The following is a 23989-nucleotide window of genomic DNA, read 5'->3' on the forward strand; positions in this document are numbered from 1 at the left end:
CCATATCTTCTCCCTTTCAAGGCTCCATTCAGGAGTCACGGGAAGGGTTAAGAGGGAAGAGGTCCCCCACCAACTCGAATATTTAACGGGATAAAAGCCACTATAGAAATTTAATTTGAATATCTGGTTTAGCTATCTTTTGCTTATTATGTAATAAAAACTGTTTTTCACTTTCTGTAGTTATTTACGTTTACAGAAGCTCTGAAAAAATATGTGAAACTATATGTAAATAGAATTTCATCTAATCTATCATAAAAGGGAAAAATAAACAACTATTATTTAAAATACTATAATATTGTATATACCCTTTTTATTGTTTATATTCAAAGAAATAATATTGATGTAAGAATAATCATTGTACTGCTATTGATTCACACATACTTGTACACTGTAAAGGTGTTTTCTTTTTTTGTAAATCTCGCTCTACCCGTCCCTGTTAATAAAACCTATTTAAGCCTATCTATTCATGAATTATTTTGTTTAATATCTGGGACATTCTTGTCCAGACCTTTTGTATATAAAACAGCTACTTGTTAAAATAAGGTCAGTTGCATTCACCTTACCTCTCAGTTATCACCTTACGGTTCACATGAAATATTGGTAACCACCTGAGCGAGTAGCTCCCTCCCACATTTCCCCTCACTGCTGTGCACTACTTAATATAATCCTGCCTACCCCACTTCACTTTTCGACACATGCTGCCTCAATGAAACTGCCGCCCTTCACCAATGGAGAGGCGCTCGCCTAGTTCCAACATACCGATTGTCAATATTTTTCCCATGAAGGACCTGATAACCAAGTCGACACCCTTATGGACAGCCAGAACACTGCATTCAAGACTGCCATCAATGCCTCAACTCCTGATGAAGAATACAACTACTCAACATCGACCAAAGCTAACATGAATGCTGTAGGACACAGACGCTCAACCCATGAATGGGTAGAGTGGCGACAAAGACCCCCACCAACACCACTAGCTCATGCCCTAACCAATGATGACCTCTGCAGCCACTTACTGATGCAGGTAAGCTTCTACCACTCCACATTCACGGTTGCTTCAAAGAAATGTGGGAATGGTTATCAGTAGCCAAAAAATGTGTAAGTAGGCCATCGCTTGTGATGGTGACCCCCAAGGTCAATAATTTGTTTCTTTTTACATGATACAAGTACAGGCATGCGATTTTTGGTTGACACAGGGGCTTGCTGTTCTCATCTACTAAGGCCACTCTCCAAGACATGACGAGGTCTGTCTATGTCTTCCAACATTTGGCTGGTGGCAGCCAGGAGATCTGCGTACCACACGCATGGTTACGAAAACCTCACAATATCTTGTGGAAGAGCCAGATATCATAAGAAGTTACATGTTGCTGATATCACACTGCTAATTCTGGTGGATGTCGATCACCATGGGTAAATCAATGCAGACTCTTATTCGCTGAAACCTTTTCAACCTGCCCCTCCGTCATAGATCTCAATTTCAGCACACCTACGAATGCCTACGTTCACCTCCTCATGTCGTACCCTCAAGTCTTCAGTCCTGAACTTAACCAAAAGCTCACGGTTCTCGTCAAACACTGTATTTATCACCAAATCAACACGAGGGGGTCCGCAGAGTTACACAAAAGTTACACGTCTGACCCCCATCGTTTGGCAGCCGCTGAAAGAAACGTTCTCAAAATTATAAGAAATGGCTCTTTGCCAAAAGGCCTAAAGCTTATGGTCATCTCCCTTTCACATATAACTCAAGAGAGCTGGCTCCCTGCACCCTTGTGGGGATTAAAGGCCCCTGAACATGCAGACAGAGCCCAATCACTACCCCCTCCCAAACATCGCAGACGCGACCTCCTACTTGCAGAAGAAAAAAAGGTTTTCTCCACGCTCAATCTCCTGAAGCTGTATTATCAGGTACTAATGAACACTGAAGACATCCCAAAGACTGACATCACCATCCCCTTCACTACATACATCAATTACTTCTGTCTTGGCCTTTGTAATGCTGAGGCCACTTTTGAACATCACATGCATGGCATCTTAGGGAACCTCCTCTTCCGTGTATGTTGCATGGACAACATGCTTGTCTTCTCTTCTGCCAAACAAAAACACTGCCGTCACCTACGCCTCATGGTTGACCATCAGCAACAGAACTCTTGGGCATGAAAAACTATTATCACCATTTCTTACCTGCCATTGACACTACACTTATCCCTTCTACACCTTTCTCAAGGACAGGCCAAAGATAATTAAGTGGTGTCCCCTTCAAGAAGTGGCCTTCTGTAACGCAAAGGATGCCTTATCAACCTTTGCTGCTCTCCCTTTTCCTGTGCTACAAGCTCTTCTCCTTCTTTCCACCGATGCTAGCGACATCACTACTGATGCTGTACTCTAGCAGGTGGTTAATGGCTTGCCCCCCTTTGGCCTTCTTCAGTGGAAAACTGACTGGCTACTCTTACCTTCAACCACAAATTGCTGTCAGTGCATTTGGCTGTCCGTCCCTTTCACCATTCCTAAGAAAGTTTGCCCTTCGTCAGTCGCAAAGATCACATGCCTCTGGGTAACGCATTTACTCAACAGTCCATCGGCAGGTCCATCTGTCAATAAGGAATTCTATCCGCCGTGGCTGAATAAAATTGCACCCTTCAATGTGTCACTTAGAAAATGAATCTTTTTGCCGACACCCTGTCCAGAAACACACTGGCCAGTTTACTCATTGGATTAGATTTTAACTCCTTAGTAGAACCCCAACGCAAAGATCCAGAATACTAAGCATGTAGGACATCCTGCACATCCCCTCAACGACTTCAACTCCAACTCCTCTGTGATGTCAGTACTGGTAGACCAAAACAATGGATATCTACTGCCATCTGATAGGTCTTTGATTTAATTTCTGGCCTTTAACATCCCCCCCCCCCCTCCTATCTACTGCAAAGCTACTGAAGACGAAGTTAATTTGGCATGGCATTACTAAGTATGCTAAAGATTGAGTCCGTGCCTGTACTTAATGCCAAACTTCAAAAGCACATCGATACTTCCCCTCAACCTCAGCATTGTTTTGCTCACATACACGTAGTAGGTTCCCTACTATCATCGCAAGGATATCATTACCAGTTTACAGTTAATGACTGCTCCACTCGTTGGTCTGAAGTCATTCCCAGGAAACTGCAACATTCGCCGCATGTACATCTGCCTTATTCTCAGGATGGATAGCGAGATTCAGTATCCCTGAGCATATTATTTATGAGAGCGGTACCACCTTCAACTCTCAATTGTGGTACATCTTTAGCTAATTCCCTGGGTATCACCTCACACTGCCAACAGAATGGTCGAACATTTTTATTGCATCCTCAAAGCAGCTTTCATATCCCAATACAATGGCTCCAACTAGTTTACTCTGCTTTCCTGGGTTCTCCTTGGACTAAGAACCACCTAGAGAAGCACTGGATGTCTTTACAGGTAAAATCGTGTATGGCAAATGGTTGGAAATTCTTTCCAATTTTTTCCTTCTACAACCTCTTCCGATAATCTCCAGTACCTCTGTCAGGTTGCAGGATTACTTACTCCTTGCCACCAAACTAACAAGCCCACAGCGAAGTAATACATACTGACAGATCTGCACTCAACAACGAACGTTTTCCCGTGCAACGACAACAACAAGCCTCCATTAACGTCCTCTTACACAGGTCCTTTCCTCGTGATCTGTCATACACCGACAGCTTACTTAATTACCATTCGTAGCAGAGAAAACTAGGTCTCCATTGATCAACTAAAACCTACATATCTCCTCCTGGATGACCTCCCTATCGTACACGTAATTAGAGTAGGGCAACCTATTTCACATATATGTTAATTTTAGGGGGAGGGGGGATCACAAATTCTTGTCTGGAACCTGTTGTATATAAACCCCCTATCTCTTAATGTAAAGTAAGTCGTATTCACCTGGGCTCTCGGTCATCTCCTTACAATCACATCATAATTTGAGGTGGTTGTAATATTAGACCAAACTATACTCTTTCATGTAAAAAAATTGTGTAACCAGTCATTTAATTTACTTTCCTTAAATAATCTCGTAGTCAATTTTAAAATAAACACAAAAAATTCTATCGTTAATATTCACTTACTTTTCACGAGCATTGAATATTTATCAAAAGAAAAGTATCTCATTTGAATAAAGAGCATATCTTGTAATCACCTAGAAAATTTATACACAATAGGCATTTGCTTCATTACTTCAACCAAGTTTGATTTTTTATTTTGTGTATGTTTAGAAGAATTTTCCTTCCATTACAATAATAACGAGTTACTCAGCTTTAAAATGATACATGACGAATTTTGCAATGTAAAAATTAGTGTCCATAAACACTGAAATAAAATCATTATTTTACGTAGTCTCAAATTGAATAACGAGAAATATTTCTATACTTTTCATTTGTTTTTTTAGGCATACGTGATTCGTGAATATTAAGTAAAATGTATAACAGTGAAAGGTAAATGTGGTCGTCTGAATTAGGAAATCAAATTCAAAGTCTTAGATTCTTGCCCTTTTTATAAATAAATTAGAAGAATGTTCAGCAATTATAACATATAGATTAATATCTTGCCGAAAACATGATACTAAAGTTATCAGTCTACTATAAACACACAAAGTTAGAGCTCTTACAAAAAAAAAAAAAAAAAAAAAAAAATAAGTCTTTCCGCTTTCGATTTTTCGCTACATGAAAAGCGCTTGGTGGTCAAAGGGAAAAAGTTTATGCGAGTGGTTGGTGTTCAAAGGGTTAAGAAGTTAAATAAACTATTTCAATAAATTGCGATGACAAAGAGAGAGAGAGAGAGAGAGAGAGAGAGAGAGAGAGAGAGAGAGAGAGAGAATGTAAATGTTTCATAGTTCATAAGATATCTTTCTATATTTCTTAATATTCGAATAAATAATAATGATAGTTATGTACATGCATACATATACCAAGGCACTTCCGCCAATTTTAGCGGGTAGCCGACATCAAACAAATGAAACAAAAAAAATGGGACCTCTCCCCTCTACGTTCCTCCTAGCCTGACAAGTAACTCAACCAAGTTCGGCTGGTACTGCTAGGGTGCCACAGTCCAATCTCTCCCGTTATCAATCACAGATGAAGCTTCCTAACACTGAATCCCCTACTGCTGCTGACTCCACGGTCATCCAAGGCATCAAAAGAAGCAGCAGGGCCTATCGGAACAGCGTCACAATAGCTCGCAATCCATTCCTATTTCTAGCACTCTCTCTTGCCTCTCTCACATCTATCCTCCTATCACCCATAGCTTCCTTCACTCCATCCATCCACTCAAACCTTGGCCTTCCTATTGTACTTCTCCCATCAACTCTGGCATTCATCACCTTCTTTAGTAGAGAGCTATTTTCCCTTTTCTCAACATGGCCAAACCACCTCAACACATTCATATCCACTCTAGCTGCTAACTCATTTCTTACGCCCGTTCTCACCCTCACTACTTCGTTCCTAACCCTATCTACTCGTCATACTCTAGCCATACTCCTTAGACACTTCCTCTCGAACATATTCAATTTCTTTCTCTCTGTCACTTTCATTCCCCACAACTCCGATCCATACATCACAGTTGATACAATCACTTTCCATACAGAACTCTCTTTACATTCATCCCCAAGACCGGAGGAAGCAGCAAGGCCTATCGGAACTGCATCACAATGGCTCGCCATTCATTCCCATTTCTAGCACTCTCTCTAGCCTCTCTCATATCTATCCTCCTTTCACCAAGAGCTTCCTTCACTCCATCCATCCACCCAAACCTTGGCCATCCTCTTGTACTTTTCACATTAACTCTTGCATTCATCACCTTCTTTAGTAGAGAGGCATTTTCCATTCTCTCAACATGGCCAAACCACCTCAACACATTCATATCCACTCTAGCTGCTAACTCATTTCTTACACCCCTTCTAACCCTCACTACTTCGTTCCTAATCCTATCTACACGCGATAAACTAGCCATACTCCTTAGACACTTCATCTCAAACACATTCAATTTCTGTCTCTCTGTCACTTTCATTCCCCACAACCTCGATCCATACATCACAGTTGGTACAATCACTTTCTCATACAGAACTCTCTTTACATTCATGCCCAACATCGGAGGAAGTAACAGGGATATCCAAACTGCGTCACAATGGCTCGCCATTCATTCCTATTTCTAGCACTCTCTCTTCCCTCTCTCATATCTATCTTCCTATCACCCAGAGCTTCTTTCACTCCATCCATCCACTCAAACCTTGGCCTTCCTATTGTAATTTTCCAATAAATCTTGCATTCATCATCTACTTTAGTAGAGAGCCATTTTCCATTCTCTTAACATGGCCAAACCACCTCAACACATTCATATCAACTCTAGCTGCTAATTCATTTCTTACACGCGTTCTCACCCTCACTACTTCGTTCCTAACCCTATCTACTCGAGATACACTAGCCATACTCATTAGACCCTTCATCTCATACACATTTAATTTCTGTCTCACTGTCACTTTCATTCCACACAACTCCGATCCATACATCACAGTTGGTACAATCATTTTCTTATATAGAACTCTCTTTACATTCATCCCCAACCCTCTATTTTTCACTAATCCCTTAACTGACACCAACACTTTGCATCCTTCATTCACTCTCTGACGTACACCAGTTCACCATTTGCTGCAACAACAGACCTCAGGTTCTTAAACTGATCCACCTTAAGTAAGATATGTAGTAACTATGTTTTTTAATGTACCGCCAAATTAAATATATACTGTATATATATATATATATATATATATATATATATGTATGTATGTATGTATATATATGTATATATGATAAATTTTGCACATTTAGACGTGTTTTTCATATTCAAATAAGCCATATATATTTTTGATACATTAATGTCTGGATTCTCTTAACGACCTCGGGATCAGAGCCCCAGGCGAAATCACACAAAGACAAGAGCTTGGGTCCGGCCGGGAATCGAACCCTGGTCGGCAAGCTTGTATAGACAGTGACTAAGCCACTTGGCCAAGTGGCTTAGTCACTGTCTATACAAGCTTGCCGACCAGGGTTCGATTCCCGGCCGGACCCAAGCTCTTGTCTTTGTGTGATTTCGCCTGGGGCTCTGATCCCGAGGTCATTAAGAGAATCCAGACATTAATGTATCAAAAATATATATGGCTTATTTGAATATATATATATATATATATATGTGTGTGTATATATATATATATATATATGTGTGTGTGTATATATATATATATATATATATTTATTTATTTAAATATATATATATATATATATATATGGATATAGATATAGACATAAATATAATTATAGATATAGATATCGATACAGATAAAGATATATATATATATATATATATATATATATTTATGGGCTCAGGCCATGTCGTCCTGATGGAAGTTCCTGAAGGGTAGCTTCCTAGGGTATATTTGACTACAGTGATATTCCAGAGAATTTTACCTTAAGGTATCCAGAATTCTAACTCCTGGAGCGAATATCCCTAAATAAATCTAACAGGGATATCGCATAATATCAGAGGACGTATTCTTGACACATCACATAGCTATCTTCACCCCGAACAGTATTAACGCTTCGAGGGGTTACGGTGACAAGAATCTGAAACGAGAATGAAAAGAGAGCCGCTCATAGGGCATCTCTCCTATTCCGTTTCCAGTGTGTATCTGATGAAGGCGGGTAGCGCCCTCTTTATTCCTTTTCGTGTAGCTCTACTACTCGGTGTTTTCCCTGTGTTCTCTCGTTATTTTGGATATAATTCAACATTATGATACCTTCTCCGGCATCTTCTGCCTCTGGAAAGTTGAGTATTGTCTTTACTTTGTATAAATGTAAGCTCATGTTGTTTTGAATTAAATCAAAAGTGTTATTAATGTAAACAAGATCTGTTGCCTACCGGAGGGCATCCTGGATGCTGTCGCTCGCTATTTATGGGTCATTTAGTTAGCTAGAGCGACGTTCCCGGTTTTTTATGCTTTAATAATCTAGCTATTTAGCTCCTCCACGAATGCTTATATGATGCCGTTAGTTTAGTTCGGTGATTTAGGTAACCGATCTTGCCCTTCGCGAGGCTTAGTACCATAGGCGTCTGGCCCTTGTACTTTCATGCATGATATAAGTTTTTTCTGAGTGTTATGTTATTGAAGCTATAGCCAAATATTTTATACATGTAAGATATTGTTGAATTTTCTTTCCAAGATTGTATACGAGAGAGTTTTGGTGATTTAGGTAATGGATTCTCACCGCACTTAGGCTAGTAGCCTATGGTACTATAGTATACTCTCGCACTTCCCCGATTGTTCTTTTCTCCTCTGGAGACTAAGTTCAATCCCTCTCTCCCAATGAGTAAGCTTTAGGCTTAATCCTAGCAGTTCTATCTCAATAATATTCAGGTATAACTATACTAGGATAAGTCTGTCCTGACCTGATAACCAGAGTGACTGGTTTTTTGGGTTGGGGCAGAACATCAGAGTTTCTAGTCTGTGGTCTGCTTCTTCCTAGCATAGAGATTGAGTTTCCTTTGTTAGGTTAGGTGCGGACACAGGAAGCTTTGCTTCCCTAGTCCACGTCTGAAGGATTCTGTACGAAATGATTCCTTCCTCTAGTGGTCTAGCAGACTGTCCTGTGTTGTTTTTCTCGGGCTGGAGAATGAGTTTTCTCCTTTGCCTGACGAAATAACTTCACCTAATTTTGTTCTGGTTGGGAGGAGGATAGAAAGTATTGCCAGTCTTCCTCCCTAATAGACAACTCTAGGTTAGGATGAGCTTCCCTAACTGCTGAGTGTGTCTCTTGCTAGAACGAAGTTTACAGGACCATTACCCATCACCATCATCCTCATCATTATCATCATCATCACTATAATCATTATTATTGTTATTGTTATTGTTGTTACCATTATCATCCAAGCTACAACCTAACTGGGAAGGGATACAAGTAAGAAAAATAAATAATGGGAGGATATAAAGATAAAATACAAAAATAACAAGAAAGCAAATGGTAATTGTATCATTAAAGAAATGTTATGTACAAATTAATAATATTAAAAATAGAGAGCATTGCTATCTGCTACCAAAAATAATAAAATGGCTATTGCAAAAGAGAGAGAGAGAGAGAGAGAGAGAGAGAGAGAGAGAGAGAGAGAGAAAAAAAAACATTTCGGCTGTGGCCTACAGAGGAGATAATCTTCTTATAGGTTTTCGATTCCCAAAGGAGATTACTACAAGACTTTAGTGAGGTGAGAAGGTGAACAACGAAGTCGATAAAATGGCAACGTTTGTTTTTGTTTTAGTTACTGTACATCTCGATGTTATAAGTAAATTTGACGGTTTGTTTCTATGATCCGTTTATCTTCCATGCTCAATCATACATTTACACCAGCGTCATATATATATATATATATATATTGTTATATATATGTGTATATATATATATATATATATATTGTTTTATACATATATATATATATATATATGTATATATATATATATATATATATATTGTTTTATATATATATATATATATATATATATTGTTTTATATATATATATATGTATGTATATATATATATATATATATATGTTTATATACTCAACTAACACCAATTGGTTATCTTCCAGACCTAGCTTTCCAAACATACGGGATTTACATCTATCCACTTTCAACCATTTATTCATTTATTACTCAGGAACATTGGTCTAATTCACTCTCCACGCACAGTAGAATTCACCAAGCTGACCCCTTTTACTATGAAGTTTCCCGAAAATCCTGGCAGACTTAATATCCTATTCTTACATACCAATACTACAGTATATGCCTATCTACACCACATTTAGTACACTTAACACTCTGCTCCTTGCATATCATTCATATTAAACATCCTTATCACAATTACCGCATGTCCCATTTGAACGATTACTTGGACATCCATTTACTATATGTCCAGTCATACCACACCGATGATACTTACAGCTTTCTCTTACAGTTGCTAGTAGGATTTATATCTCACCACACCCCAAAAAAGGCTTCTAATGCCCATCTAAGCTCATTCTTTTTATGTCCTACTTCACAAATGACGAAGTGCAATCTGCAAATAAACATAAAAAATCACTTACGAACACACCTAGGTAACTAACCTATCACGCTGTGATAGAAAATTAATAAAATGGTTATATCATTCACAACCACTCGAAGCAAGGATGGAAACAAAATATACTTAGCGTTAATAATTACCATAACACTTCCCATAATGATCGTAAAAATAAATAAGTATGTTCAGCATTTGGGATCCAACTGCTCCCTGATGCAGTCAATCCCATAAATGATTCGTTCAAGACATTCATTATTGTTCTAATCTATTCTAGCATAAAAAAACTTTAACTATATCAACAGTCTTGCTCACTACAAACAATCATTAAACTCTCTCTCTCTCTCTCTCTCTCTCTCTCTCTCTCTCTCTCTCTCTCTCTCTCTCTCTCTCTCTCTCTCTCTCTCTCAAGAATTTGGAAAAGAACTAAAATGAAAAAAATAAAAAATTGGATCATGTACAACACACACACAGAAACTCTTAAAAGCTAAAGACAAATTGAAGGTTGTACTGTTGTCTCTGACTATATTGCATTACGTCACAACTATTTCCATATAAACATAATAAATATGTTTCCACAATTAGTAAATATCTTTATCCGCTATTCTTCAACTTTATTTTGACAATCTACTGTTCAAACAACTTATTAAGTTCCATTATGGGGAATGTTGGGACCAGATCATTATACCCTTCGAAAACAAAGCAAAATGATTACATTTGACTAAGGATCCATGTGTAAATTTCTTTTCTTTTTATTTAAAAAGTTAAATAAAATTTTTAGAGTCACAATATTTACTGTAGGGTTATAGTATACATTGCCATATCTACTTAAACATAAACCATCTAAATTAACAATTTACACATATTCATTTTCTTTTTTAGCTACTCAAAAACAATAAGTTCTATACTCTTTCTTGAACATTTTATTCATTCTTATGTATAGATATTTTCTAATAGCCACCGATCATAATTAAATTAACACTTAAGAATGACATCTGTTTCCTCTTTCGTATATAGTTTCTTCTTACTGACCCAACTAGCATAAAAATACCTACCAATTAATACAGTGGTGGTATTATAATTCATTTTCGTCCCACATTTATAACTGAACTTTAGTGTATTTAAGAAAGATTTCCTGTTCAAGTCACGTGTATGAAATAATACACTTCTGAAATACATCAATATTGTTTGTATATGCCTGCAAAAAAAAAAACAAAAAATAACATGCAAACTTTCTTCAACATCCTCGCAATAATCACATTTATCACTATTTCCGATATGTAACCTTTCCAGCCGATTATTGGTCGCAATAGTTCCATGAGCACATTTAAAGGTAAACTCTCTCTCCATGATACCAATGAAATGTTTGTTCATGCTCTCCCATACCATTTTCCAGTTCAAAAGTGGATAACTCTATTCAATTTTGATAACACTCGCTGGCCTTATAAAATCATAACAATCTTTAGAACTTATGTTAGGTAATTTTGCATGGGGCAAACTTTTCTGATCTCATTAACTTCTACTGAATAAAAATGATGTTGACACAAAAGAAACCTCATTTATATCCTTCAAATCCAACCGAAAACTGGTTCTCATCTTGCAATAAAAATTACCCAAACCAATATCCTTTCTAATAACATTGAGAGCTGTCGAACTGAATATAGCTAAGGATATAAAATAAACATGTATAATTCCCAAGCCACATTTTTCTTTCAACAAGCAAAGAGTACTTTTGCCTAAAGGATGGCAAATGACTTGCCAGATATATCAAAATATATGCATATCTATTTGAGCGATGTAGGTTTTTAAAGGAGGCAGAGTATGAGATATATACTAAACTTTGGATAAAACTAGTGAATTAACAATAATAGCTCTTTGGAAAACAGATAATTATCTTTCACTTGGCATATATATTGATATTTTGATATTTTGAGGAAGGCAAGACCAATTTTCTTCACAAGTAAACTCAAAATTACTATAATAAATTATACAAAAAATGTTTTTACTTACATTTTTCAACCAAATGATAGGCCAGATTTTTCGGTTTTCTCATTTCAGAAACCCAAATATACTAGTTTTGTCCTTGTTTAGCTGTGCATCTGTCGCAAGTTCAAACCATTGTATTTCTCTATAACATTCTCCAATTGACACGATCACGGATAAGTCATCTGCAGAACTTTGTAGGCATATATTTACACGGTTTTGAAGGGTAGGCCCTATTACCTTATTACTCTTCATTGTTCTATACAAAGGTTCTTGAAATATACAATATAACAACATTGATATAGGCAATCTTGCCTTACAGACCTTTTAATGCAAAAAAGTGAACTCATAACCCCATTTACCAAGATACTACTTACACAATCTTCATACAAAATTCTAACTAGAGCCACAAATTCACCTGGTAAACCAGATTTCTTCAATAATTTAAAAACAAAATCCATATCACCTCTATAAAAAATCTTAGACCAGTCTAATCTTAAAATTGCTGAGTCTTCACTTTTTTGTTTTGTATGAAATATTACATCTCGAATCGTATTATTACAATTCCTGATCGACCTTTCCTTCACTGCATAAAATTGTTTTGGGGAGATAATCTTCCCAATAGTACATCTCAATCTGTTTTCTAAAACCTTAGCAAAGATTTTGTATTCAACTTTCAGTAGGGATATAGGTTTCCAGTTTTCCACCAATGATAAACCTCCTATTTTAGCGAATCATTTTATTACACACAAACTTCGACTATTTGACATATATTTCACAGTCACAATGAATTTGAACACTTCCATAACGTCAGACTTTATTATAAACTAAAACTTTTGTAGAATTCTATAAGAAGTCCATCATACCCAGGGGATCTTCCTTTACACATACTCTTGCTAGCATCAAAAACCTCAATTTCCTCAAATTCTCTACTTAACAAACTAACATCTTCTTGATATAGGACAGAATGGAATAGGTTAAGAAAAAAATCTTGACTTATTACATGTCCTCTGACCCTACTAACAAATTTTTCAAAGTCCTCCTTAATAAAACCAGAAATTCCCTCTGTGCTTTCTTTTATGGAACCATCTGCTTGTTTCATGTTAGTAATGCGTACATGATTTTGCTTTTTCTCAGCACCAAGTAGATGTGCAGATATTTTTTCCACCAATTGTATGATCATTCAGTTTGGTCTTATATTTATACATTCTAATATTTCATTCTGGATGTCACAAATCCTATTCTTGAGAATGTTAATATTTTCATAATTTACACTAGTTTTATACTTAATATCATAAAGTTGGCGTCGTCTTGTTTGTAATAAACTCAGCAAACTACTTTTCATGTAATATATTTTTACATAATTTGATAAAGAATTCTTACATTGTGATTTTGTCCAGTCCCATCATACAAGTATGTTATCAAATGTACCCCGTTTCTGCTTTATAAACTGCCATAAATGCACAAAATTTTCTTCAATTTCATCAGAATCTAAAACTTTAACATTCAATTTCCAATACCTTGTGCCAGCTTTCTGTGTGTTAATGTTTTATCTCACAACAACCATACTATGATCTGGAAAACATATCGGAATGGTGTCTTGAGATGTTATGTTATCAAATTACTTTACAGTTGTACCAACCGTGTTTCACACAATTGTACATAATTCCTTTTGTATATATTATGCTTGTATCTTCGCTCTTCCCTCGCACAGAAACGAAACTGAAAATTCATGTCTGGTTTTTCCTCTGTAATATTGTCAGTCTTGTGAACTTGTTATGTCCTGTTGCCTTGAGGTTTTGTATATAAGGAGAGTGTTCCACAATAATATAACTCAGTCGTTTCCAATCTGCCTTTGAGTTCACACCCTTACTCGGCGCCATCACATTGGTGACCCCGGAAGTCGACTCGCTCCCACTGCCTTCCACCCCCACCTCCCTCGCCCCTCCATCGTTGGTACTATGACGGAGGCCGACTCTACTACAGCAGTTGGCACTGCGGCCGCCCCATTGAAACTTTCACCGTTCTCCAGCGGAGAAGCGTTTGCTTGGTTTCAACGCTCTGAAGTCCACATTCGTATCAGGGGCGTGACTCGCTCAACCACCAAAGCGGATTATGTTCTCGCGGCGATACCCGAGGACACCTTCCCAGAAATATCCGACTGGCTTTGTGAACAAGGAGACACCCCAATAGCGTATGACGCCCTCAAATCATACCTTCTGCAGCAGTACTCGCTGTCGCCAGCCGCCCGTATAGCAAAGCTTTTTCAGCTCTCGCAACAACCGTTGGGGGACCAAAGGGCTTCGCTTGCCCTCAGGGAAATGACCAGTATCGCTCGCCTTCAACCTGCCACAGACGGCTCTCCTCGTGAGGTGAACCTACTCCGTGCCCTTTGGATACGCCGTTTACCTGAACCTGTACGCGCTGCCATACCCGATGTCGATAGTTTACCCATAAAGGACTTGATGACCAAAGCCGACGCCCTTATGGACAGCCACTTCAAGACCTCCATCAACGCCTCCACCCCTGACGACGAGGATGCCTATTCAACGTCAATCGAAGCTGACATGAATGCCGTAGGACATACACGCCTACCCCGTGACGTGCCGAAGCGGCGATAAAGCCGCCCACCACCCACCAATCGCTTGCGCCCCAACGAACGACTTCTACAGCCACTTACTATCTCCCATCCGCCGCAGTTTTGCTACTACCACTTCAGATTCGGGGCAACCGCGAAGAAATGTGCCAAAGATTGTCAGTGGCCAAAAAACGTGTAAGTAGGCCATCGCTTGTGGCGGTGGCCTCCCATGTTTCCCATCTTTTCTTTTTACAGGATGCAGGAACGGGCATGCGATTTTTGGTAGACACGGGTGCTTGTCGTTCTCTTTTGCCAAGGAAACTCTTCAAGGCACAACGTAGTCTGTCTACATCTGCCGACGTCCGCTTGGTAGCTGCCAACGGATCTGCGATACCCACCTACGGTTACGAGAACCTCACATTATCGTTCGGAAACGGTAAATTCAATTGGAAGTTTCTCGTTGCTGACTTCACAATGCCAATCCTCGGTGCGGATTTCCTCTCTCATTTCCACCTTCTGGTCGATGTCGACCACCGACGATTGGTCAACGCAGACTCGTACTTGTCGACACCTCTTCAACCCGCCCCCTCTAACCTCGCTCTCCACATCAGCGCACCCACGGATGCCTACGCCCACCTCCTCACGTCGTAACCGGAAGTTTTCCGTCCAGAACTTCGCCAAACGCCCACGGTTCCTGCCAAGCACGGTATTTATCACCATATCAAGACGACGGGACCCCCAGTCTTCGCAAATTCAGACGTCTGGCACCGGAACGATTGGCAGCCGCCAAACAGACGTTCGCTGAAATGGAGAAAATGGGCCTTTGCCAAATGGCCTCCAGCCCATGGTCGTCACCCTTACACATCGTTCTGAAGAAAGACGGCTCCCTCCATCCGTGCGGGGATTACAGGCGCCTAAACATGCAAACAGATCCAGATCACTACCCCATCCCAAATATTGCCGATGTAACCTCCTACCTGCACAAAGCGAAGGTTTTCTCTACGCTCGACCTCCTGAAGGGGTATTATCAGGTGCCTATGAACCCAGAAGACATCCCCAAGACCGCCATCACCACTCCGTTTGGCACATACACCTTCAATTACTCGTGTTTTGGCCTTCGTAATGCTGGGGCAACGTTTCAACGTCTCATGGATGGCATCTTAGGGTTCCTCCCTTTCTGTATATGTTATGTGGACGACATACTTGTGTTCTCCTCCTCAAAAGAGGAACACCTCCGTCACCTGCGCATCGTGCTCGACCGCCTGCAACAAAACGGCCTTGTAGTCCGGTATGACAAGTGAACCTTTGGCGCCAACGAAGTGTCGTTCTAAAGGGCACCGTATCACTCCTGAAGGAGTCAATCCCCTCCCTGAGAAAGTAGCAGCCGTTCAGAATTTCCCCGCGCCCTCGACCGTCAAAGCTCTGCAGGAATTCTTGGGCACGATCAACTATTATCACCGTTTTCTGCCAGCCATTGCCGCCACTCTTGCTCCCCTCTACGCCTCCCTCAAGGGCAAGCCAAAGGACCTGAAGTGGGGTCCTCTTCAAGAAGCAGCCTTCTGCAATGCAAAGAAGGCCCTATCAACTGCTGCGGCTCTCACTTTTCCTATCCCACACGCCCCTCTCCTTCTCTCCACCGATGCCAGCGACGTCGCTATTGGTGCAGTACTCGAGCAGGTGGTCAAAGGCTTGCCCCGCCCATTGGCCTTCTTCAGCAGAAAACTGTCCAAGGCAGAATCGGGTTATTCTACCTTCGATCAAGAATTGCTGGCGGTGCACTTGGCTGTCCGTCACTTTCGCCATTTCTTAGAAGGTACGCCCTTCGTCATTCGCACAGACCACATGCCTCTGGTGCACGCCTTCACTCGACAGTCTGACGCCTGGTCCGCCCGTCAACGCCGACATCTCTCCGCCGTGGCTGAATACAATTGCACCCTCCAATACGTCCCTGGGAAAATGAATCCCGATGCCGATGCCCTGTCAAGAAACACGTTGGCTGCCGTTCAACTGGGATTGGATTACAACGCCCTGGCTGAAGCCTAACGACAGGATCCAGAGTATCAAGCTTGTAGGACATCCTGCACGTCCCTCCGTTGGGAAGATTTTCCCCTCGAAGACTCCAACACCACCCTCCTCTGTGACGTCAGTACTGGTAGACCGCGACCTAGGATTCCTGCTCCCATGCGCCGACAGGTGTTTGATTTCATCCACGGCCTTTCACATCCCTCGTGCCGTTCTACTGCACAGCTGCTGAAGGCAAAGTTCATTTGGCACGGCATTTCTAAGGATGCTAAGGATTGGGTCCGTGCCTGTACTTCTTGCCAAACTTCCAAAGTACATCGACACACGGAATCAGGAGTGGGCACCTTTCCTCAACCTCAGCGTCGTTTCGCACACATTCAGGTCGACGTTGTAGGTCCCCTACCCACATCACAAGGACATCGTTACCTGTTTACCGTCATCGACCGCTCCACTCGTTGGCCTGAAGCCATTCCAATGGAAACTGCAACGTCCGCCTCGTGTACATCTGCCTTACTCTCTGGATGGATTTCAAGATTCGGTATCCCTGAGCATATTACTTTTGACAGGGGAACCACTTTCACCTCTCAATTGTGGACGTCATTAGCGAATCTCTTGGGCATCACCCTACATCAGACAACGGCCTACAACCCCGCTGCCAATGGAATGGTTGAACGTTTTCATCGCACCCTCATAGCAGCTTTGATGTCCCGCTGCAAGGATTGCAACTGGTTTACTCAGCTTCCCTGGGTCCTCCTGGGACTAAGGACCACTCCTAAAGACGCCCTCGACGTCTCGGCAGCCAAAATGGTGTATGGCGACCCGTTGGTCGTCCCTGCCGAATTTTTTCCTTCTACAACCTCCGACGACGATCTCCAGCGCATACGTCACGTCATGGGAAAATTTACTCCGTGCCGCCAGACTTACAAGCACCCAGCGAAGCATCACATACCAACGGACTTGCACTCTGCAACGCACGTCTTCCTGCGCAACGACACCAGCAAGCCACCACTAACGCCCCCTTACACGGGCCCTTTCCTTGTGATCCGACGCAGTCCGAAAGCATTCCTCCTAAACATTTGGGGCAAAGAAGACTGGGTCTCCATTGATCGTCTAAAACCTGCTTATCTTCTGCCAGATGACCCGCCTACAGTTCTCCTCCCTAGATCAGGGCGCCCTATTTAACATGTACAGTATGTCATTTATAGGGGGGGAGCCATGTACCAACCGTGTTTCACACAATTGTACATAACTCCTTTTGTATATATTATGCTTGTATCTTCGCTCTTCCCTCGCACTAAAACGAACATGAAAATTCATGTCTGGTTTTTCCTATGTAATATTGTCTGTCTTGTGAACTTGTTATGTCCTGTTGCCTTGAGGTTTTGTATATAAGGAGAGTGTTCCACAATAATATAACTCAGTCGTTTCCAATCTGCCTTTGAGTTCACACCCTTACTCGGCGCCGTCACACAGTATAAATCCTCTCTATTCAGGATCCATAGTTTTCACGCATATAATTGTATTCTAATATCCTGTTTGTGAATTTGTATTTATCTTTCAAAGCAAGGTTTTTCATGAGAATACTCATAGACTTGGACAGTAAGGCTTTGTTATTATTACTACAATCTCTTGCGTAGGTCGGACAGTTGAAATCACCCCCTAAAAATTAGATAATAATTATTATGTCGCAGGTGATACAATATTCAATTCCTGAAAAATTTCTTCCCTTTCAGCAAATTTACTTGCACCAGATGGAACATACACATTTATAATAGGTATAATACATTTATTGCAACATACTCTTACACCAACAATTCTACCATCAGTATCCATCTCCTTGGTTAGCAGTTTTATATTTGTTTCATTATCTATACATATCATTGTACCTCCTTTTAAATTGAATGATGGACTGAACATTTTCCACATAAAATTAGTGAGATAATTCAAACCAGAAATATCTTTAACATTATGTTCTTCAATCAAGAGAATATCAATTTTATATTGCATAATAAGGAATACAAATTTCAGTTGCTTTATTACCCCATTTAAGCCATTGATATTTAAAGTAGCAACAGAAAGAGCCATTATAAGGAAGAAAAAGGAAACAATCACTTTTTTTTTCTCTATAACAACCTATCTTTTTCATTCATCTGTTCTTCTTGTCCTTTTTCTTTAGTGGATTTTCCTCTAGTTAACTTCAAATTACCTACAGTATCTCAATCTATATTCCACTGGCCTTTTGGCATCATATCCGAAGCTGTATCATATTTTTTTTTTTTCAAATAGTCTTCAATATCACTGACTTCATCCATCTCTATGTCACATTCTTCAGTAGCATCATCCACTGATTCATCATCCCTATTCACTGACCCTGCTATATTGATTTCTTTGAGATTTCGCAGTTCTTAATAGTATAAGGGATACGAGGTTCATCTTGAGGAGGAAGCCCGTCACCATCAGTTATTTTCGTAATATGAGAAGCTCCTTCGGATGAACTTATTATTACAAAAATGTAACTGACCTTGTCGGTATCAGTTAAATTATCACTATTTCTTGGAACATGACCCTCCACGTCACGTGATCGATCTTCTATTTCGAGTGAGTGTTGATAAACAGTGACATCATCAGCATTCTTGGATAAGGCAATGATCACTAGTTGTCTACTTTCTGCTTCGCATAAGTTGTCTATCTGTCCTTTTCAAGGTTGCTATATTCTTCTTCATCATTTTCAATACTATTTCCATGACATAGTTGCTCCACATTTCCTTCATTACCTGTTGCCTGTTGAATATCAGGAGTACCATTTTCTTCCGCTATCCGGACGTTATCAGAATCCTTGCCGGGCATTGCAGCGAAATTGTTCAAATGGAAAATATTTAACTTTGGTTCACTATCCATATTACAGTTAACTGCCATGAGTCTCTTCTGCATTCGTAACACGTTTTTTTCTGGCCATTATATAAAACACAGCATTATAACCACAAATACTGATGTGGAATGGGATATTTTAATATATATCCATTTGCACAGTGCGTGTTCTCTTTTCCAGACGACTCGCTCTCCCAAGAGAAAAAATATTAGGCCTTAGATAGAGAACTTTCCCATTCTGGTCGAGGACAGTTATAAAGAGGAAGTTTTCTATATCAAAATGCGCAAACTGTATTGATGCATAACTATATACACTGCTCAAATTGATAACTAGGGCATTTTTGACATTACCAAAATGAATCCCTTTGCCTTCGTACTCTCGTATAAAGACACCAAAAACCTCCTCCATAAATTTTTCATCCACTCTGTTATTTGGTATGTTTTGACACCCTCGTATGTCTTTTTCACATATTAATCTATTAAATATAACATCACATGCCAAATCGTAATCAGGGGGACGTGAAAATTTTAAACCAACTGCAGTATTCAGTTCAAGTCTTGCATACATTGGAATATTCAGTTTAAGTCTTTCAGACATTGGAATGGTGTTTGCCATCGTCCTCAGGTAGAAAACACTCCGTTTTCTATGATGGCGTTATATCGCCTGAGGCGACCGGAAACCACCGGTCTGGAGATTCCATGGAGATGTCTTGAGGCAAACTACGTTTAATATCATAACATATGACACAAGAAAGTTTACTTTAAGCAACAATTAGTTCACTGACATCTTACTCACAAGCTGTAATCCAAATTCAGAAGAAAAACTTCGGGAAAAGGTCTCAAAATCACAAAAAGAGCATAGCGTTCCAAAAAGCGTTTGTAAACATCCAAAACATCTCCTTGTGTAAAATATTTGATGCTGCTGATTATGCTAATAAAGTTTTGCCTTATCACCTGATGTCAAAATTAATAGGAGAAGCTACGTGTTTTCCAATTTTCGTAGATAATAATTTAGATGTATTTTGAGCTGAGGGCAGCTTTGCTGGCCCTAAAACACTTCCAACTTTCACTCTATTGTATTGATGAGCAACAACACGATAGTAGTGGCAATCTCAACATGCAACGAGGTACTTTTTCCCGACAGCCTTGCAAATCAGCCATAGAAATTCTGCGCTGGATTGCTAAAATGCCCGATTTCTTCTTTGCCATCTATAAGCAAAAATTATATATTTAGGAATTTAGTTTTACACTATACCAAATAGTTGATGTCTCTGCATCCTTCTATCATGAAAAAAAAAATATAAAGTGAATGTGCTAGCATAGCGGAATAAAGAAGGTCGATCAGTTAACATGCAAACAAAGGGTTCTTTAACAGGACGTTTTCTTGGGCTTTCACGATTGATTAAAAAAAAAAAGAAAGAAAAAAGAATATCAGCTGGATACCTTCTCATTGCTTGAATATGGTTACGAAAAAGTATGAAATATAGTTGAAAGCCTGTATAAATTTGGTTATAAACTGTTACCAAGAGGACTAATTATGCAGCGGCAATATGAGAAATACATAGTGAACAGTTAAAGTGAGTAACTGGAATGTTTACCGAGTTTCCTGTCTTCATTCTTTGTTTTTTCTTTATTTTTAGTGCTTGCGTTTACTCTGGCTCACATCTTTAGGTCACTTAAGAAAACCTTCAAGGCTCCTTACTGCATTAGGTAAACCACTCATATCAAGACTGTTAAGTAAAGTGTTAGCTCTCCTATCAAACTCTATGACCTGATTGAGTTCTTTGTAATGCTAATGCTCCTGCTGCTTTAATGGTGTAAGGAAAGAGTGAGTAGTCATCTTTATTTTGTCTTTCCATTTTCGAATTCCCTTGTATTGTATATATAACGGATTTTGAGCGAAGCGAAAAATCTATTTTTGGGTGAGATGGCCATGTCGTCCTGATGAAAGTTCCTATAGGGTAGCTTCCTAGGGTATATTACAACTACGGCGATATTCCCAGAGAATTTACCTTAAGGTACCAGAATTCTAACTCCTGGAGCAAATATCCCTCCTGAAAGGGATATCGCGACATATCAGAGGACGTATTCTTGACACGCCATATGGCAATCTGCATCCCGAACAGAGATTTCATCTCGCAGGGGGCGATTGGCAAGAAATGAATTCGGGAAAGAAAAAGGGGGAGCCGCTCCCAAGGCTCCCTATCTTCCGATTCGTATGCGTGCCTGGCGCCAATCCTGGCGCCATCTGTATTCCTTGTAGCGTACACGAGGTGCTACAGATACTGTATGTAGGGAGGGGTCCTACGGCCCTTTCTTAGAAAGGCAAGGGCGGGTCCATCAGGACGACATGGCCATCTCACCCAAAAATAGATTTTTCGCTTCGCTCAAAATCCGTTTTTTGGGCTCAAGCCATGTCGTCCTAATGGAAGTATACCAGAGCATTACTGTATCTGTGGATTCTCAGAACGTGCCGTACTCCCAGGATGTAATTTTTCCCGGTCGACTAGACCTAGAGACTTAAGATGTTACCGTTATACATCTTTTCAACTAACTATAAACCATGTTAGAGCTTCCTGCCCCCTACAGGGAAGAGTCCTACTAGACTCTGGAAAAGTCTCGAAGAGTACATATACCTATGTATGAATACCAGGCAAGCTAATATAGTGGTCTCGCCCTATATTAAGTAAAGCATACCTTGTAAAGAATCACTGCGTCAATATGAAATATCGACCAGTTCTCCGCACAATACTTGTATTGGACAGAGGTTTTATATCCGCATAGGAGGAAAACCAATGCAACATAGCTTGCATAAAGGAACAATTCTATTAGAATTATCCCAGATAAGGTACATAGAATGAATGCTCAATTATACCAATAAATTGACACAGGTGAAGGAGACGCAAGGTTCTCAAGAACCAGTTTATTGACAGGCAATAAATAGACAGGTTAACCACAATTATATATATATATATATATACATGAGAAGAGGATAACCCAAAACTTTAAGCATAAGTATGATAGTAAACAGAACTTGTTTGTCTGAAAGAAAAAACATTAAATGCCACTTTTAAGATACCGAGGTATCAAAGTCATAAAAGTCTGTATTACAAATCAATGACATTAGCGTTAGAAACGCTCGGCACACATGTCTGCACTTATGCTAAGTTCACCTTCGGAAATGGAACAGTCTACATGGGCAACACAGTGCCCTCACTTAGTTTGTAGTACAGTATGTAACTACACACTCACCCTGGAATTAATCGTCCCAATTAAGACCACTGTTCCTCGCAGAGTTAAACAGTAGGGTTAACACCGCGACCCACTGCTACCACAGATCTCTTTAGTTCCTCTACTTGCTTCGCATAGTGGCGAAAGAACACTCTGGAAGACTTCCAGCCAGTGTATGAACGGAGATGTTCAAAATCCATACAGTTAAAGAAATTTAAGGATGAGGCAACTTTCCTCGGATCGTGACCTGCGGGTGTACTGTCAGGATCCGCTCTGCGAATAAAATATGTGATTTTCGCTCTGAGTTGATTCAGAGATAAATTTGAGCCTGATGTTTCTCCCCTGAATAGTTGACCACCCTTGAAGTCTGAAGTTCTATGAAGATAGACCTTTAGGCATTCTACTGGACATAGAGATGCATCTTCTTTCAGAGGGCAGATTCTCCAGGGACCCCACCTGTTGGTGGGTAACTCATTCTTGGCGAGAAACGTAGGATCCGGAAACAGGTTCAGTTCTCCCCCATCCAGGAACTGAACACGACCTGCCTCTCTCGAGAGGGCTACAATCTCACTAACCCTGGCCCCGGACGCGAGTGCAAATAGGAAAATAACTTTTTGTGTCAAATCCTTTAACGCACACTCTTCATTGCTCAACAGAGAAGCGAAATGAAGAACTTGTCTAAAGACCATGAAATGGGCTTTGGAGGTGCTGAAGGTCTGAGCCTAGCGCAGGCTTTCGGGACTTTATTAAAGATCTCGTTACCTAGGTCGACCTGGAAGGCATATAGAATGGGTCTTGTCAAAGCAGACTTACACGCTGAAATCGTGTTAGCTGCCAATCCTTGACCATGGAGGTGGAGAAGAAAGATAAGAAGAAGTCTGTCAAGATCTCCTGCGGATTCTTCGCCTTGACAAAAGGCCACCCATTTTCTCCAAGATGACTCTTATTGCCTTCTAGTAGATTTGCACTTATATTCCTCAAGGAAGTCTATGCTGGCTTTCGAAATCCCGAAACGCTTTCTCACCGCTAGGGAGAGAAAATCATGAGCTGCAGGGTCCGGGTTTTCTGTAATGAAGCGCAGACAGTTGACTTCTGGACTCGCTGGGTCAGAACTGGATCTGGTAGCGGTACAAACTTCAGCTACAGTTCCAATGCCAGGGGGAA

The 23989-nt window shown here is 40.2% G+C and overlaps 1 protein-coding gene across 1 annotated transcript; it reads left to right on the forward strand.

Moving 5' to 3' along the window:
* The first annotated feature begins 811 nt into the window (after positions 1 to 811).
* On the forward strand, positions 812 to 2157 carry LOC137617751 (uncharacterized). Its single transcript, XM_068347746.1, has 2 exons — positions 812 to 1067; positions 1469 to 2157. The coding sequence occupies exons 1-2, from the start codon at positions 812 to 814 to the stop codon at positions 2155 to 2157; spliced, it is 945 nt and encodes a 314-aa protein (XP_068203847.1).
* Positions 2158 to 23989: the final 21832 nt, after the last annotated feature.

Source organism: Palaemon carinicauda, chromosome 2 (genome assembly GCF_036898095.1).
Source record: "Palaemon carinicauda isolate YSFRI2023 chromosome 2, ASM3689809v2, whole genome shotgun sequence".
NCBI lineage: Eukaryota > Metazoa > Arthropoda > Malacostraca > Decapoda > Palaemonidae > Palaemon > Palaemon carinicauda.

Coding starts and splice junctions, on each gene's coding strand:
- LOC137617751 (XM_068347746.1), top strand. CDS start 812: ATGGACAGCCAGAACACTGCATTCAAGACTGCCATCAATGCCTCAACT. Junction 1,068..1,468: donor CACGGTTGCTTCAAAGAAAT/GTGGGAATGGTT, acceptor CCTCCGTCATAG/ATCTCAATTTCAGCACACCT.